The sequence below is a fragment of the Marmota marmota genome, unplaced genomic scaffold, assembly GCF_001458135.2.
Source record: "Marmota marmota marmota unplaced genomic scaffold, marMar, whole genome shotgun sequence".
Taxonomy (NCBI): Eukaryota; Metazoa; Chordata; class Mammalia; order Rodentia; family Sciuridae; genus Marmota; species Marmota marmota.
Genome location: NW_026000196.1, coordinates 3,810,978 through 3,824,615, shown reverse-complemented (window position 1 = coordinate 3,824,615; position 13,638 = coordinate 3,810,978). Strand labels below are relative to the sequence as shown.

At 46.0% G+C, this 13,638-nt stretch overlaps 1 protein-coding gene across 10 annotated transcripts in view; it reads left to right on the top strand.

Moving 5' to 3' along the window:
• LOC107148397 (sodium/nucleoside cotransporter 1) overlaps nucleotides 1–13,638 on the top strand; it is a 119,856-nt gene that overhangs the window by 52,417 nt on the left and 53,801 nt on the right. Inside the window, exons 11-12 of one of the 10 annotated variants that reach the window (XM_048790202.1) lie at nucleotides 634–682; nucleotides 1,215–6,366. The exons of the other annotated variants lie outside the window; for them this stretch is intronic. Of the exons in view, the coding sequence (XP_048646159.1) occupies nucleotides 634–682; nucleotides 1,215–1,557 (392 nt within the window). The 3' untranslated portion in view covers nucleotides 1,558–6,366. Of the gene's footprint in view, nucleotides 1–633; nucleotides 683–1,214; nucleotides 6,367–13,638 lie in introns of those variants that run through there. 10 annotated transcript variants of the gene reach the window in all.

Sequence of the window (13,638 nt, the reverse complement as noted above, 5' to 3'; positions counted from 1 at the left end):
GGTTTTTGTCATTGTGACCAAATACCTGACACAAACAAAAAGTTTATTTTTGCTCATGGTTTCAGAGGTTCAGTCCATGGTTGGCCAACTGCATTGCTCTGGGCCTGAGGTGAGGCAGAACATCATGGCAGAAGGGTGTGGCAGAGGAGAGCTACTCAGTTCACGGCAGCAGGGAAAGAGAGAAAGACAGACAGAGGTGCTGGGAGGCTGAGAACAAGCTAAATCCTTCCAGGGAACACACCTACTGACCTTCTTCTAAATAGGTCCCACCTCCCAATAACTCATTCAAATTATTGATCCATCAAGTGGATTAATCTATTGATGAGGTCAGAGCTCTCATGTTCCATCATTTCCTATAAGTCCCACCTCTGGACATTGCTGCATTGGGGAACCAAGCTTTACCACATGAGCTTCTGAGGGACATTCCAGATCAAAACCGTAACAACTAGTCATATAGAGGCTTGTGCAGTGCCTTTGAGTCAGGCTGGTGGTGATGACCTTTGAGAGGATGGCTGAAGACCTGCCTCCATTGAACTCTGGGAAGTTCCCATCTAAAGTGATGTCCTTGCTGAAGACATGGAAGCCTAGGACCCAGCCAGGCTGCCATCAACCCCTGACTTTCTCTCTTTTCAGGGGTTGACTGGAAAATGACTGATGTGCAGATTGCTACCAAACTGCGAGGGTGAGTGGTTCTTGGGGATAGCACACTCTAGTCTTCTCAGGATGTTGGGCATCCTAATTCCTTCTGATTTCCATCCCTGGGGTATGGGTGACACCCTGAGGCCATTAATTCCCCCCCACCCACCCTGGTGCCCTTGACCCCAGGTCTGGACTACCAGCTGTAATCAATACCCATATCTACGTTCTCCTGAAATTCTGGGCCTTCAGGGACTTCTCCACTCCTTCTCACTTGAGAATGTTCATCAGGATGCGGATGGGCAAGGGCCCTGGGATTAGACGGTTGACCTCAATTCTGCATCAGTTTATATTTAAAAGGCAAACTCTCCTCACACTACAGGATGGCCCAAAAGTGAATCCTGTGTGTCATGGTGTAATGAGACCAGTTTTAAAATCAATGTTTAGGATGCTGCCACCTGAGGTAGAACCCAGGGGAATAGGGTAGGATATACCCTGGTGATGGCCACCCCAAAGTCAGCCCCCAAGGGCCTGTCACTCGGGGTGCGACCCACTCAGCTCTTACTGTTTGGCTGCAGATACCAAGGCCTCAAGGAGAGCTGTTTCCCTGCCCTGCTGGACCAGTTTGTCTCTTCCCATCAGTGCAACACCTACTGTGCGATGCTGGGGCTGAAACCCCTCAAGGCCCCTGAGACTGCCCATCCCCAAGCCAAGGCCAAAGGCTCTAAGAGTCCATCTGCTGGCAGGAAGGGCCCCCAGCTGAGTCCTCAGCCCCAGAAGAAAGGCCTCCCTAGTCCTCAGGGCACCCGGAAGAGTGCTCCAAGCTCCAAGACCTCTCAGGCTTCAGAGGCAGCCACTATCCAGTCATCGGGACAGCCTCCCATCCAAGATGGAGGCTCCAAGGCCCAGGGCATGCGGTAGCCCCAACAGGAGGCTGGGGGCCTCCACCCAGCAGCAGACCAACCAGGAAGCAGCTTGAACCGGATGGAGATATTCTCAACACAGAACAAACCAGAGAAGGTGACCTAAGGAGGCACTTCTTGGGGACCTCTCTGAGCAGCCTCTCCTCAGTCAACTCCTCATTGGATGGCTCTGGGCACAGCACACAGCCCATTGGCCTCTCCTGGTGCCATTGTTATCCAGGGCTTGCAGGCCTTAAGCAGGCCCCACCTCCAAGGGCCTGGAGATCTAGGCCCTTCTTGAAGTTTACACAGGCCACTGCTGGAGGCTTCCCCAAGTCCTCTGCATGATTTCTGTAGCCCGTCCCCTTTCCCCAGCCAAACCCTTCAGTTAATGTTGTACTCTGGGGGCCAACATTTGCTGTTTTGCCCCTGTTTGGCCCCTATCTCTCCCTGTCATCAGGGCTCCAGACTTCCTCTGGTGGGTCTGGCTTGGTGATGTTCAGGGGATCTTCTCCTTCCCACTACTTAGCCTCATTCAGCCCAGCTTCTCCCTCAACTAACCTGTCCTGAGCATGCACAGTGCTCGGGGCCCTTCCGAGCCTGTCGTGTCCTTCTGCGGTGGTCTTTGATGATGTGTGTTCCTGCTGTTCCTTCCCATCACTCAGACACCCACTCCCCTGCTCCCATGTTCCCTTGTACCTTCATGCTTTGAGTTGCAGCCTGCTGACTGCCCTTCATCAATTCTTTGCTTGTCCCTTTGTCCCAGACCTTCCCTAGGCCTGACCCACAACCTGAGGCCAAGCCCCTCTGGCCTCTCCCTCCATCCTGGTGCCCTCTTCCTCTACCTCTCCCAGGTTCTCTGCTCATGAGGTGAGAACTGGCATGAGGGTGCCAGCAGCAATAGCCAGAGGGAGGGCGTTGACTTTGAGAGGCTTCATGCTCAATATTGAAAGGAGTGGGGTTACAGTGAGTTTTGCACCAGCCTCTCAAAGGGGTGGAGGGCTGGGACTCTTCCTCACAGGGGAGTCCACATGGGTGTTCTAGGAAGGATCCGTTCACATGCTTGGGTGGAGTGTGTCTCTATCTGGGAATTAGGACCCCTACCCCCCAACCATTAGCTCTTGATCCTGGGGCTCCAGCTCTGCGCCCTCATGCCTGGGCTTCTGAGGAAATTCTGTGCTGGGCCCAACACCCTGGACATCCCTCCTTGAGACCTGGAGTGGGGCAGGTCTGGAGCTAGCCTGCTCCCCTGGAATGCAATAAAGGCAGCAACCGTGTGTCCTGCTTGCCCTCATCTGGTGTGGTTATAGTCAGGACCCCTCTTCCCAGTGGTACTGCAGGCTGTCTAAGGTATCCTATAGTTCCTGGGTCTACTGGAAAAATGAATCAACGTTTTGGTTCCTAGCCTGAAGTTCCATCTCAGTCTTCTCTGGCTGCAGCTGGACAGTCTGTTGCACAATTCAGCTGATGGCTTGTGCCCCTTAGCAAGGTGTTTGGGGACTTGATGACTTTGGAATTGCACCTTCGTTTGGAAGAGAACATGAAAGAAGGAACCTAGAAAGGAAGAACAGAGCTGGGGACTCAGCAGAAACTCCCCGTATCTCTGGCCGCCTCTGCCACAGCAGGACTGGTCTGGATGTCAAGCAGCATCTGCCCCCAGCTACCAGCTGACCCTTACATGCTTCTCAGTCCCACCTCACCCCACCCAGGGCTTTCCCTCACCTGAAGTTTCCTCTTCCATCCTCATGATTTTAACTTCTCTACCTCCTCTTTGCTCCGGTGGCTCCCTACTTCCTTCTCTTGCCCCAGGGGGCCCTTAGTTCTCCCAGCCTACATACCCAGCTTACTTTGGTGAACTGAGAGTTGGATATTGTTCATTCATTAATCATTCACTCATTCATTCAACAGACAAATTGTGAGCACCTACTTCATGCCAGCCCCATTTATGCTGGGAGGAAAAGATGTATAGGCAGTCTTAGGAGAGAATGCCCATCCTTGGAGTTTGAATTTTGAGCAACAGAAATTAAATTGGACCAACTTAAGCAAAAGAAGGGTTCATGGGAAAGATGTTGGGGTAGCTCATGGAACCAAAAGAATTATTGAACAATTAATTAGCCTTGGAGAGAGCAGGAACCAGGGCAGCTCCAGTGCTTGCCCCCAGGAGCTGTTGCTGTAGGTCCCAGTGTCTCCCTCTATTCAGGATCCAAATTCCAGGTAAGAGAAGCTGGCCTGGAGCTCAGGGCCTCACAGAGTGAGAGAGAGGCAGTTTCCCAAAGGATGAGGATTCTTACCAGAAGAATTATGGAGAGTGGAAGGGTAGAAAGGGGTTTGAAGTATAAAACTAAGAGATATTCCCTGACACACACATGGTTATTCCCATCTGATGTATTGACTCTCCCAAATACAACCCAAAACAAATTCCTCTCTGCTTAAGAAACTCTAGGTCATATCCAACTACTAAGTCCAGGGGTAATGACAGGGCTATGGTTTCCCCCAAAGTCCAGTTGTCACTAGTAATAATCTACCTCTTTTAGTTTTTTCACACTAAATCCCACTTTGAAATCCTGTAGCCTGTGGATTAACTGATGAAATTAACCATGTTCAACCGAAATTATATAACCCAGCAAGAAAGGTGGTATAGGTAAAGACCATTTCTACACCATTTCTACAGCTGGTCATGAGAACTAGTGTCTATGATTAGGGCTTTTCAGCCTGTTGGAGTTCAGCTCTGAAGTGCAGCCCTTAGTGGTATTGCCATTATGACAGGAACTGCTAGACATGGCAATACAAGGAAGCACACTAGGAATCTCCCATGTCCGTCTCTAGTCCTGGCTATGTAGCAGCAACCATATTTTCCCTCCTTGGAGTTCATCATCCTAGCTATACCCTCAACCTCTTGTTCTCTGTCCCTTAGAGGCATAAGGAGCCCGAAACTTCCTTTTCAGTTGAATCATTACTCTCTCTTTGAGGAAGTGTTTCTCCCTTGGGGACTAAAACCTCTACACCAGACTGGTTCCAAACCTTAAGTATGAGAAAAGCAGTGAGATATGGTGATAGCATGTCCATCTCCTCACTTTTTTCTAGCCCTGTAGGAGAAATGACACCATGTTTGATTGACAGTTCACAAAGTTTATACCTCCTCCTGCAGGCCTGAATCAGCCTCTCAGGTTGTTGTATTTGGTGCCATGTTTTCAATACACCATTTCACCATGCTATCAAGTCAAATGGTCTGTGGGAATCTCACAAGATGAATGAAGGTCCTATATACTAACCCATGACTTTTGTTGTAAACTGAGTTCTTTGGTTGAGTGCAAGGTGTGAGGATACCACAGTGATGTTTGTGGTATTTGATGCATATTGATGGTGGGAGAGGCATGATGGGTAAGGAAAACCAATCCAAATCCAGAACAAGTGACTGAGCCCTCTTAGGGCCATAGGTGTAGATGGAGGGAAGCTCAGCAGTGTGGTAGGAGGTGGCATAGTGGGGGAGTGAGTGAGCCATCCACATGTACTGCTTGTGCCTTTAGAGTCCCATCCTGAAGTGACTAGTGCCTAGAACCTAGTGGAGAGCCAGAGGGGTATTTCTCAAAATACCTGTTGGCCTGAGCCTCGCTTGGTTCTGAATGCTGAATTCCCCTACCACATATCTCTTAGCAGGACTTATCACACGTTCCCTAGAGCACTCTGCTCCGTCACAGGCTCCACATGGCTTCCTGATGTGCCACACACAGACACATTGAATCTGGAAGGTCATATGACTTGGTGGCAGAACCAGTTGTACAAAAGGCTTTTCCAGTAGGAGAGCTTTCACTCGCTGTAGGAGCAGCCCAGAGCTGGCAACTTACTAGATCAGTCAGTAATTGGTTTGGAGTACGATGCCCCAAAGTGGCACACGTTGCCTGGACAATTCCAGGCCGAATAGCCTTAGTGGTAAGGAGTTTGGCCCATATTATGAAGGAAATAGTCAACCCCCAGAACATTTTCAAACATATCAAGGCAAAGCAATGTTTGTATTGTTTGTGTTTTCATGTGATTTATCTCTTACCTCTGACTTTCATATGTCTTACCCCTAAGGCACCTAGGGAAACTGTGGACCCCCAGACCCTTCTATAGACCTAGATAGATGGACACAGATCCCTTTGGGGGAAGGCTGCAAGGAAGGGTCACAATATGCATCAAAAGTTAAAATAAGCCTTTCCTTCAAAAAGATATTTGGGGGCTGGGGTTGTGGCTCAGTGGTTGAGCGCTTGTCTCCCATGCATGAGGCACTGGGTTTGATCCTCAGCACCACATAAAAAAATAAAGGAAGAAAGATATTGTGTCCATCTACAACTAAAAAAAAAATACTTAAAAAAAGATATTTGGATATTTGACTTCCTCTCCAGTTAAAGCCTAGGGAAGGAGATCTTGACTTTATCTTGGCAGCTTGAAACAGACCTGTTGGCCCAACCAGGAATTATTGCTCAACCAGTTACAAGACTTACTAGGTGATATTTTAGGAACTGCCTGTCCTTTTTCATTCCCAGGACTCAGCGATTGATTAACCACAGCTCAAGGTCTGGTTTCCATGTTCATGGCTATTTTCCTGACCATCCAACTTTGTTCCTTCTGACTATCTCTGAAGCTGAAGTCAGGGAGTTTGTATTTATAGCAGCTCTTCCAACCAGCATTCCAGGCCTAGAGATAGAGAGGAAGCCAGCAGAGCCTCACTCATTTATTTCTCAGGGCAAGGAGGGAGCCCACCTTCCAATCCTGCTAGAGGACAATGAGAGGGCAGGTGGGTTGGATACATGCCAGGGACCCAATAAAGCATTTTTGTCTTCTGAAATCTTTGAATTCCTTCCTTTCTTGGACTTTTTTTAAATGATATGAGAGTCTTGATATGTTGTTCAGCCTGGCCCCAAACATCTGGGTTCAAGTGATATTTCTGCTTCAGCCTCCCAAGTACCTGGGATTATAGACACACACTACCATACTTGGCTTGTTAGGTCTTTTAATATAATCTAGCATGAGCCAACATTTAGTCTAGAATTATATTATCCAAGGCCCCCTAAATTAGTTAGAACCATATCTGGCTATGAGTTTCTATAGTGAGCAAAGAATCTCTGATAAGTGAACATATCAATAAATACAACCTAAACCAAAAGTATGTTCTGCTCATCTTGGTCAAACAATAATAAATATCCCTTTTTTTGGGGGGGGGTACTGAGGATTAAACCCAGGGATGCTAAACCACGAGTCACATCCCTAGCTCTTTTTAGTTTTTATTTTGAGACAGGGCCTCACTAAATTGCTGAGGCTGTCTTTGAACTTGTGATCCTCCTGCCTCAGGCTCCTAAGCCACTAGGATTGTAGGTATGCGCCACCCACCTGGCTCTATATGTTTTTGACAACATATATTCTCTAATTGATAGTTTCTTCTAAGAATCTTTCTTTTTCATTACCATCCCACTGTGCTAGGTATCCAACCCAGCTTTGGGCATTCTAAGCAAGTGCTGTTCTACTGATCTATATCCCCCAGACCTGTGATTCTGCTTCTTATCCTCTGGGGTTATGTCAACTGTGGAGTTGAATAGTAGTGTACTGTGGGGCAGGAGGGAAGTGCTTTGCTTCTCCTACAAGAGTGAGGTATGCTTTCTTGCTAAAGTAAATGTTTCTGTGGGATTACATTCGGTGTTTTTATATCCTCTGAATATTCCCAGACATCATTGATCCAATTGACAAAATTCTACCCTATTCTGAGATGGGGTGAGATTGTGAATTCAGCTACTGGTGAATTCAGAAATTTTACAGAATTAATCTCTGAGTTTATTTTTAAACAAACTCAATGGATTCGAGCTGTAAGGAGATTCCTACACAGTAATAGAAAGGTCATCCATGCCCTGAGGTAAGAAGATTTAAACTATCTTCCTCTAGCTTTAAAAGGTGTCCACTGATACACAAAGACTGTTATTTTCCCATTCCAGCACAGGAACAGGCATTTCAATGCTCTTCCCCAATCTCACCTTCATAACAACTTTTAAAAGAAAACCCTCAGTTCTTGGGGAGGGGAGAGCCCATCCATATCCTTCACCATTTTCTCTAGTGAGAACATCTGCATCTGTTTGGGTCTCTGACTGCTAGCAACAGAAACCAGCTCTGACTTGCACAAGAACCAAAGGTGCCAGAGTAGCTCATGGGTCTGAAGGAAGCCCTGGAAAACAGGGCTAAGGGAAGATGGTAACTAGGTCAGCTAAGGTCTGTGGCCTCAGGACCCTGCAGGCCATCACCCGAGATGTTCCCTTCTCATAATTCAAACCTGACTCCCTTGTGTGACTATGGTTTCTACTCCAGAAAGACAGGCTTAGCACTGGTCATATGTCTTCCTGAGGCCAGGGTAGCAGGAGTGCCATGAGACCCAGGAGGCGTGATTTCTTCTCCCCTCTCATCCCCCAAAAGAGGCATATACTTCTAAAAAATGGTTTGTAGAGAATACAAAGTAGGAGAGTCCTGGCTTTTTCTGTGTGCCAGATAGAACCTGCTGGAAATGTTACAGGCGGCTCTTAGCACAAGTGTTGTTGCCCTGGAGAGGCCTTACACTGGACCCCAGCGGCTTTGATGCATGTCACTAACCTGGCGAATCTATCCTAGGGCAGGCTGTGGGCCACACTTTTGTAACTTGATGCTCTCAGTACCTTGAGCTGATCAAACACAAGGAGACTGCCTCATTCTGGTTAAATTTACAAGAAAATGGAACTTGCACACTAAAACTCATTTTGCTCATTTTCAATGAGAAACGGAACCATTCCGTGGACTGGAACAAAATTCTTGGTTACTTCTGAACTGAAGGGGAGCCAAATTATCAGGTTTGGTGGGCTTAGAACAAGTCCAACAAGCCTCTGATGTTTTACTAAGTTGCCTCATTTTTAAAAAAAAAATATTTTTACTAATATTTTTGGACTGCCTATAATATGTGATAATTGTATTGCTGTGTTTCTAACAGTGAACAGGACAGATATATAATCCTCCCTCAGGGAGCTTATAGTTTACTGGAGGAGACAAACATTAACAAATACACCAATAAATGTGTGATGGCAAATACAGAAGAAATAAGTGCTATAAAGTAGAAAAAACTAATCAGGGTGGAATCTAATTCTGATTGGGGGGGTCTTGGGAGCCTCCCCGAGCTTGACATTTGAGCTAAGATCAGAAAGTTAATGGTCAGCCAGGCACATTGGTAACTCAGGAGGCAGGGGGGTCACAAGGCTGAGACCAGCCAGAGCAACTTAGTAAGACCTTATCTCAAAATAAAAAAATAAAAAGGGCTGGGGGTGTGTCTCAGTGGCAGAGCACTCCTAAGTTCAATTCCCAGTACCACACAAAAAAAGAAATCACTCCCTTTGTTGCTCGCTTAGAGAGGAAATTCTCCTCCTCCTACTCCAGGCACTGCCCAAAGGGGCATATCCCACTCAACTGGGACAAATTTGAGCTCCATTGTGTGAGACTAATAGATTTTTGAGACCAAGTGACTCTCTTAAGGGAGGCTCTTGGGGTACAGCTGCCCTGACTTCTGAGTGGGAGGCGCCCCCTACTGGTAGCCAGAGGTCTTGGAATCTCACCTCCCTGATTATCAGAGATGTCTCTATCTTATTTCCAAAGGGTGGGTCTCAGCCACTGTGTACACATAGTCTCAGGATGCACCACGCAGGGGGATGAAGGACCCTCACTGTGGAATGGAGGCACAGACATGGATGGTAAAGTTACAGCAGATCATGAATATATGGATTTCTAAGCTGAGGTAGTGGTCTAGCCAATTACTCTGGCCACTGGCTTTTATTGGTTACAGTACTATTTCCAGGCTCAGTTTGGGACACATCCCCATGAATTCAATCAGCTGACAGTTCTGACCAAATTAAATACCCTGGTTTCCCACTAAGCCTCTTTGGTTTCACCAAACCTCTGACAGATTCTTGGAACAGGCTGCCCTCCCCGGGCCCTCCCTGAGGCTCCTGAAGCAAGCAGATCCTATGGGGAAGGAACCCTACCTTGTCATGGGCCTATGCCACAGAAGCCTGTGCCTGCTTCCAGCAATCAGTCCTTATCAATAGTGCCAACAGTCCCTTGCTGGCACTCTGCCCAGACCCGTTATTGAGGACACTCATTTGCCAGGAGCTGCAAGAGAATAGGTAACAGCTCACAGCTGCCCTTATTTGAAGCATTGCCCTGGACCAAATGGAAATTACCTTACTTGGAGGCAAAATTCACTCCCACCCTTCGCCCATTGTTGGTACATGATTGGCAAAGAGTATGAGAGGCTGGCCTGGCCTGGTGTCACCTCAAGGAGGGACTATCTCCATGGCAAGTTTGCACTGCAAAATTTCCCTGTGGGATCAGACGATGAAAGCCAGGCTATAGCAGAGAACAAACTCTTGCTTCTTACCCTCTCCTTATTCTGTCTCCCTCACTCCCTCTGCCAAAGGCCCTCCCCTAATATATCACTTAAATAAGATTTCCCATCTCAGGCTGAGGAATCTGCCTCAGATCCATCAGATATCCTTCTATGTTGACTCTTGAGGACAAAATTTTCACTGCAGTTATCAAGGCAAAGCAAATGTTCTTGGAGCAGTTGGATTCCTAATTTAGGATATTAGCTACTGCAGCATTAGCTACTGTAAGTCAGCTACTACAGCATTCACACTGGGTCTTATGCAGAAGTCAATCAGGCACTGTCCCAAGCTACAGGAATTTTGACCAGAAAACACAATTCCAAACACTGGCCCAGAATCCAGCTAGCCAAGCAGCCTGAGATGGCTACATGGGGTAGTCATATCAAGTGCCAGCTCAGAGCTTACAAATACCAGCATGTAGCATGGCACTTCCTAGTTCTACCTCAGTCTGTTCAATTTCTCAATAGTTGCTTCTTTAAGGTACTGGTTCCCTTATCACACGCTTTCATGGAGGGCAGGTATGAAAAAGGGTGGCTGGTACCTACCTCACTGAGCTATTGTGAGGATTTATTGAGATAGTTCAGGTAAAGATTTTAGCACAAAGCCTGTCATCTACCCAGCTCTCAGATGTGCCAGTTGTGTCATCATCTCTCGGGACTTCAGGATTCGTCTCTGGGCCCACACACATTCTGCTCTTCTCCTCCATGCTGGGAGCCCTGCTGTTTCTCCATTCCCTGCAGGTGGGTGGCTGGCAAAGATCTCTGCCCAAACTCCTGAATACTGACTTCCCAGCTCCTGTCCTTTTTGAAAACAGTCATCTCTGCCCTTGGAATGGAGGACTGGTGGGATCCAATAGGAAACTGCTGCAGTGGAGGCTCCTGGCACATGAGCTGGCCAATGGTTTGCTCCTGTGATGGGGCAAATTCTCCTACAAATCCCCACAGTCACAGAACTCACGGAAATGCACACAATCTTTAGAATAATGAAACTTGCTTCTACAGCATGGTGAAGTGGGAAGGAGTGTTTCAAAATGAGTCATGGGATCTAACTGGCAGGTTCATAAGGAAGAACAGTTGGTACTACTGAGAGTAAAATAGAACAAGAGATGTGGATGTGCCTTTGATCCTTTGCCATATTATTATTGGTGGAATTCCACCAGGGTGGAAGGAGAAAGGATATACCTAGAAAGTTCCTGTTATGGTTTGGATATTAGGGTGTCCCCCAAAAGCTCATGTGTGAGACAATGCAAGAAAGTTTAGAGGTGAAATGATTGGGTTATGAGAGGCGTAACTCAATCAGTGTGTTAGTCCCCTGATAGGGATTAACTGGTGACTGTAGGCAAGTAGGGTGTGGCTGGAGGAGGTGGGTCATTGGGGGCCCACCTTTGGGATATATATTTTGTGAGCTGGGCTTAGTCTCTCTCTCCCTCTCTCTCTCTGCTTCCTGGTGGGATGTCCTGAGCCACACCCTTCTGTCAAGATGTTCTGCCTCACTTTGAGCCCTGAGGAATGGAGCCAGCTGTTTATGGACTGAGACCTCTGAAGCCATGAGACCCTCAAATAAACTCTTCATCATCTAAAATTATTCTTGTCAGGTCTTTTGGTTGCAGCAAAGAAAAAACTGACAAAGCAGTTACAATGCCTGTTCGATGTGACACTCAAAGGTATCCATTTTTGTCCCTCCTAACAATTGTATTTCATTTGTGACACCCACTCATCTATATATTCAGTGCGAACACTGCTGGCTTTAGGAACTTCATTTTCTTAGCTCTTCCCAGGTGCCTAAGTCCTGTTTATGGCAACCTTGGTTAAAAAAAAAAAAAAAAAACAACTTGGTTTTGCACTAAGGCTCAGTGGGTGTCGTCACATCAGATTACTTCTCTGATGGGAAAAAAAATGGAACAATCAAGAAAAATTTTCTTATATAAACTAAATCAACTTATCAACAGCGACTCTATGTTGAGTTCTTAGCCAATAAGAGAACCGGTCTTATTAATTTGGTAAAAAATGAATAGCCCCATATCCCTTGCTAATGGCTAGAGGAAAATGATGCACTCAGAAGGAGGATACGCCTTTGGTATAAACCCCATAGAAGCCAGGGACATCGTCCTGGAACCCAACAAGATGTTGTGAATTAAGACCTACCTGGGTTTGTAGGTTATCTTAATCTGGATCAAACTGAAAAATAAATATTTCAATGTCTCGCTCTGTCAGTCAGATTTTTGTCGCTATGATTTTGCCTGACAACAAAAACTTAGGGGAGGAAAAATGTATTTTGAGCTCATGGTTTCAGAGGTTAAGTCCATGGTTGGCCAACTCCCTTGCTCTAGTCCACAGTGAGGCAGAACATCATGGTGGGAGTTTGTGGCAAATGAAAGCTGCTCAGCTCTTGGTATCAAGGAAGCAGAGAGAGTGTGCAGAATGCCAAGAACAATATATAAATCTCAAGGGCACATCCCCAGTGACCTACTTCCTCCAGTCATGCCTCACCTGTCTATAAGTATCACCCAGTAGTCCATTCAAATTATTAATTCATCAAATGGATTAATCCACTGATGAGGTTACCACTCTCACCATTGCCTAAAAGCTTATCTCTGTTCCTCACTGTATCAGGGACCATGCTTCCAATACATGAGCTTTCTGAGCAATATCAAAGATCTAACCTTAAAATTCAGTATATACAGAGCAAATATGAGATGGAGAGGCAGGAGGGATAGAAGGTAAAACAAGAAGAACAAGGGAAATATTCTTTACAAAGCAGCAACCAACTAAATATTTGGAAATACTGATGTCTGAACTTCTTGGGTAAACTTCCCTGATTGGTGGCCTTGAATTGTCATGGGTATGCAGGTGTCCTTATTCTACCAGCCCTCCACTGTTGTTGAGGTAGATGAGCCCCAGACTCATCCTTTCATTCTGTGTTGTATTATGGCCATTAATGTCCATCTGTTCCCAATGAGTAGAAAGGGTCAAGGGGCAGAGTACATCTGGGAACCCTGGGATAATCATACCAAGCAGGCTGAGAGTGGGGGGCGGGGGTCTGCCTTATGTGTATTATTAGAATGCTTCTTTCCCTGCAAACACCTGCACTTATATAGTTGCTAAAAGAGTATCATGCTGTAAGACTTGGAATAATCCATTCCTGAAAGAAAATTTATTATGATTTACAAGCAGAGAGTATAAAAGCCTAAGCTATTTCTTCAGTCTTTGTGTTTTGTTCATGTCATAAATTTTTTTTGAATAGAGGGATTGTATCTTGTCCCTGGCTCCTTTTGTACACTCTCTCTGCTTCCTAGTTACCCTGGACTGAGCAACTATCCTCCACCCTGCCCTTCTGCCCTGATGTTCTGCCTGACTTCCAACCCAGAGCAATGGAGTTGGACAACCATGGACAGAACCTCTGAAACCACAAACCCCCAAAAGCTTAATATTTTTTAATATTTCTGCTATGTACTGTAGTTGAAATAGATCCCTTCTTGTTATAAGGCTCTGCTACAATGAACAGGATATTTTTCTAATTAGTAAGTGAAACATACTAATTTCTAGTTAGTAAGTGAAACTTCCTCTTTCATAACTGAAAGAGGCAGTTTTTTTTTTAATTTTTTTTAGTTGTAAATGGACACAACACCTTTATTTCATTTATTTTTTTTTTTTTTTTTTTTTTTTTTTTTTTTT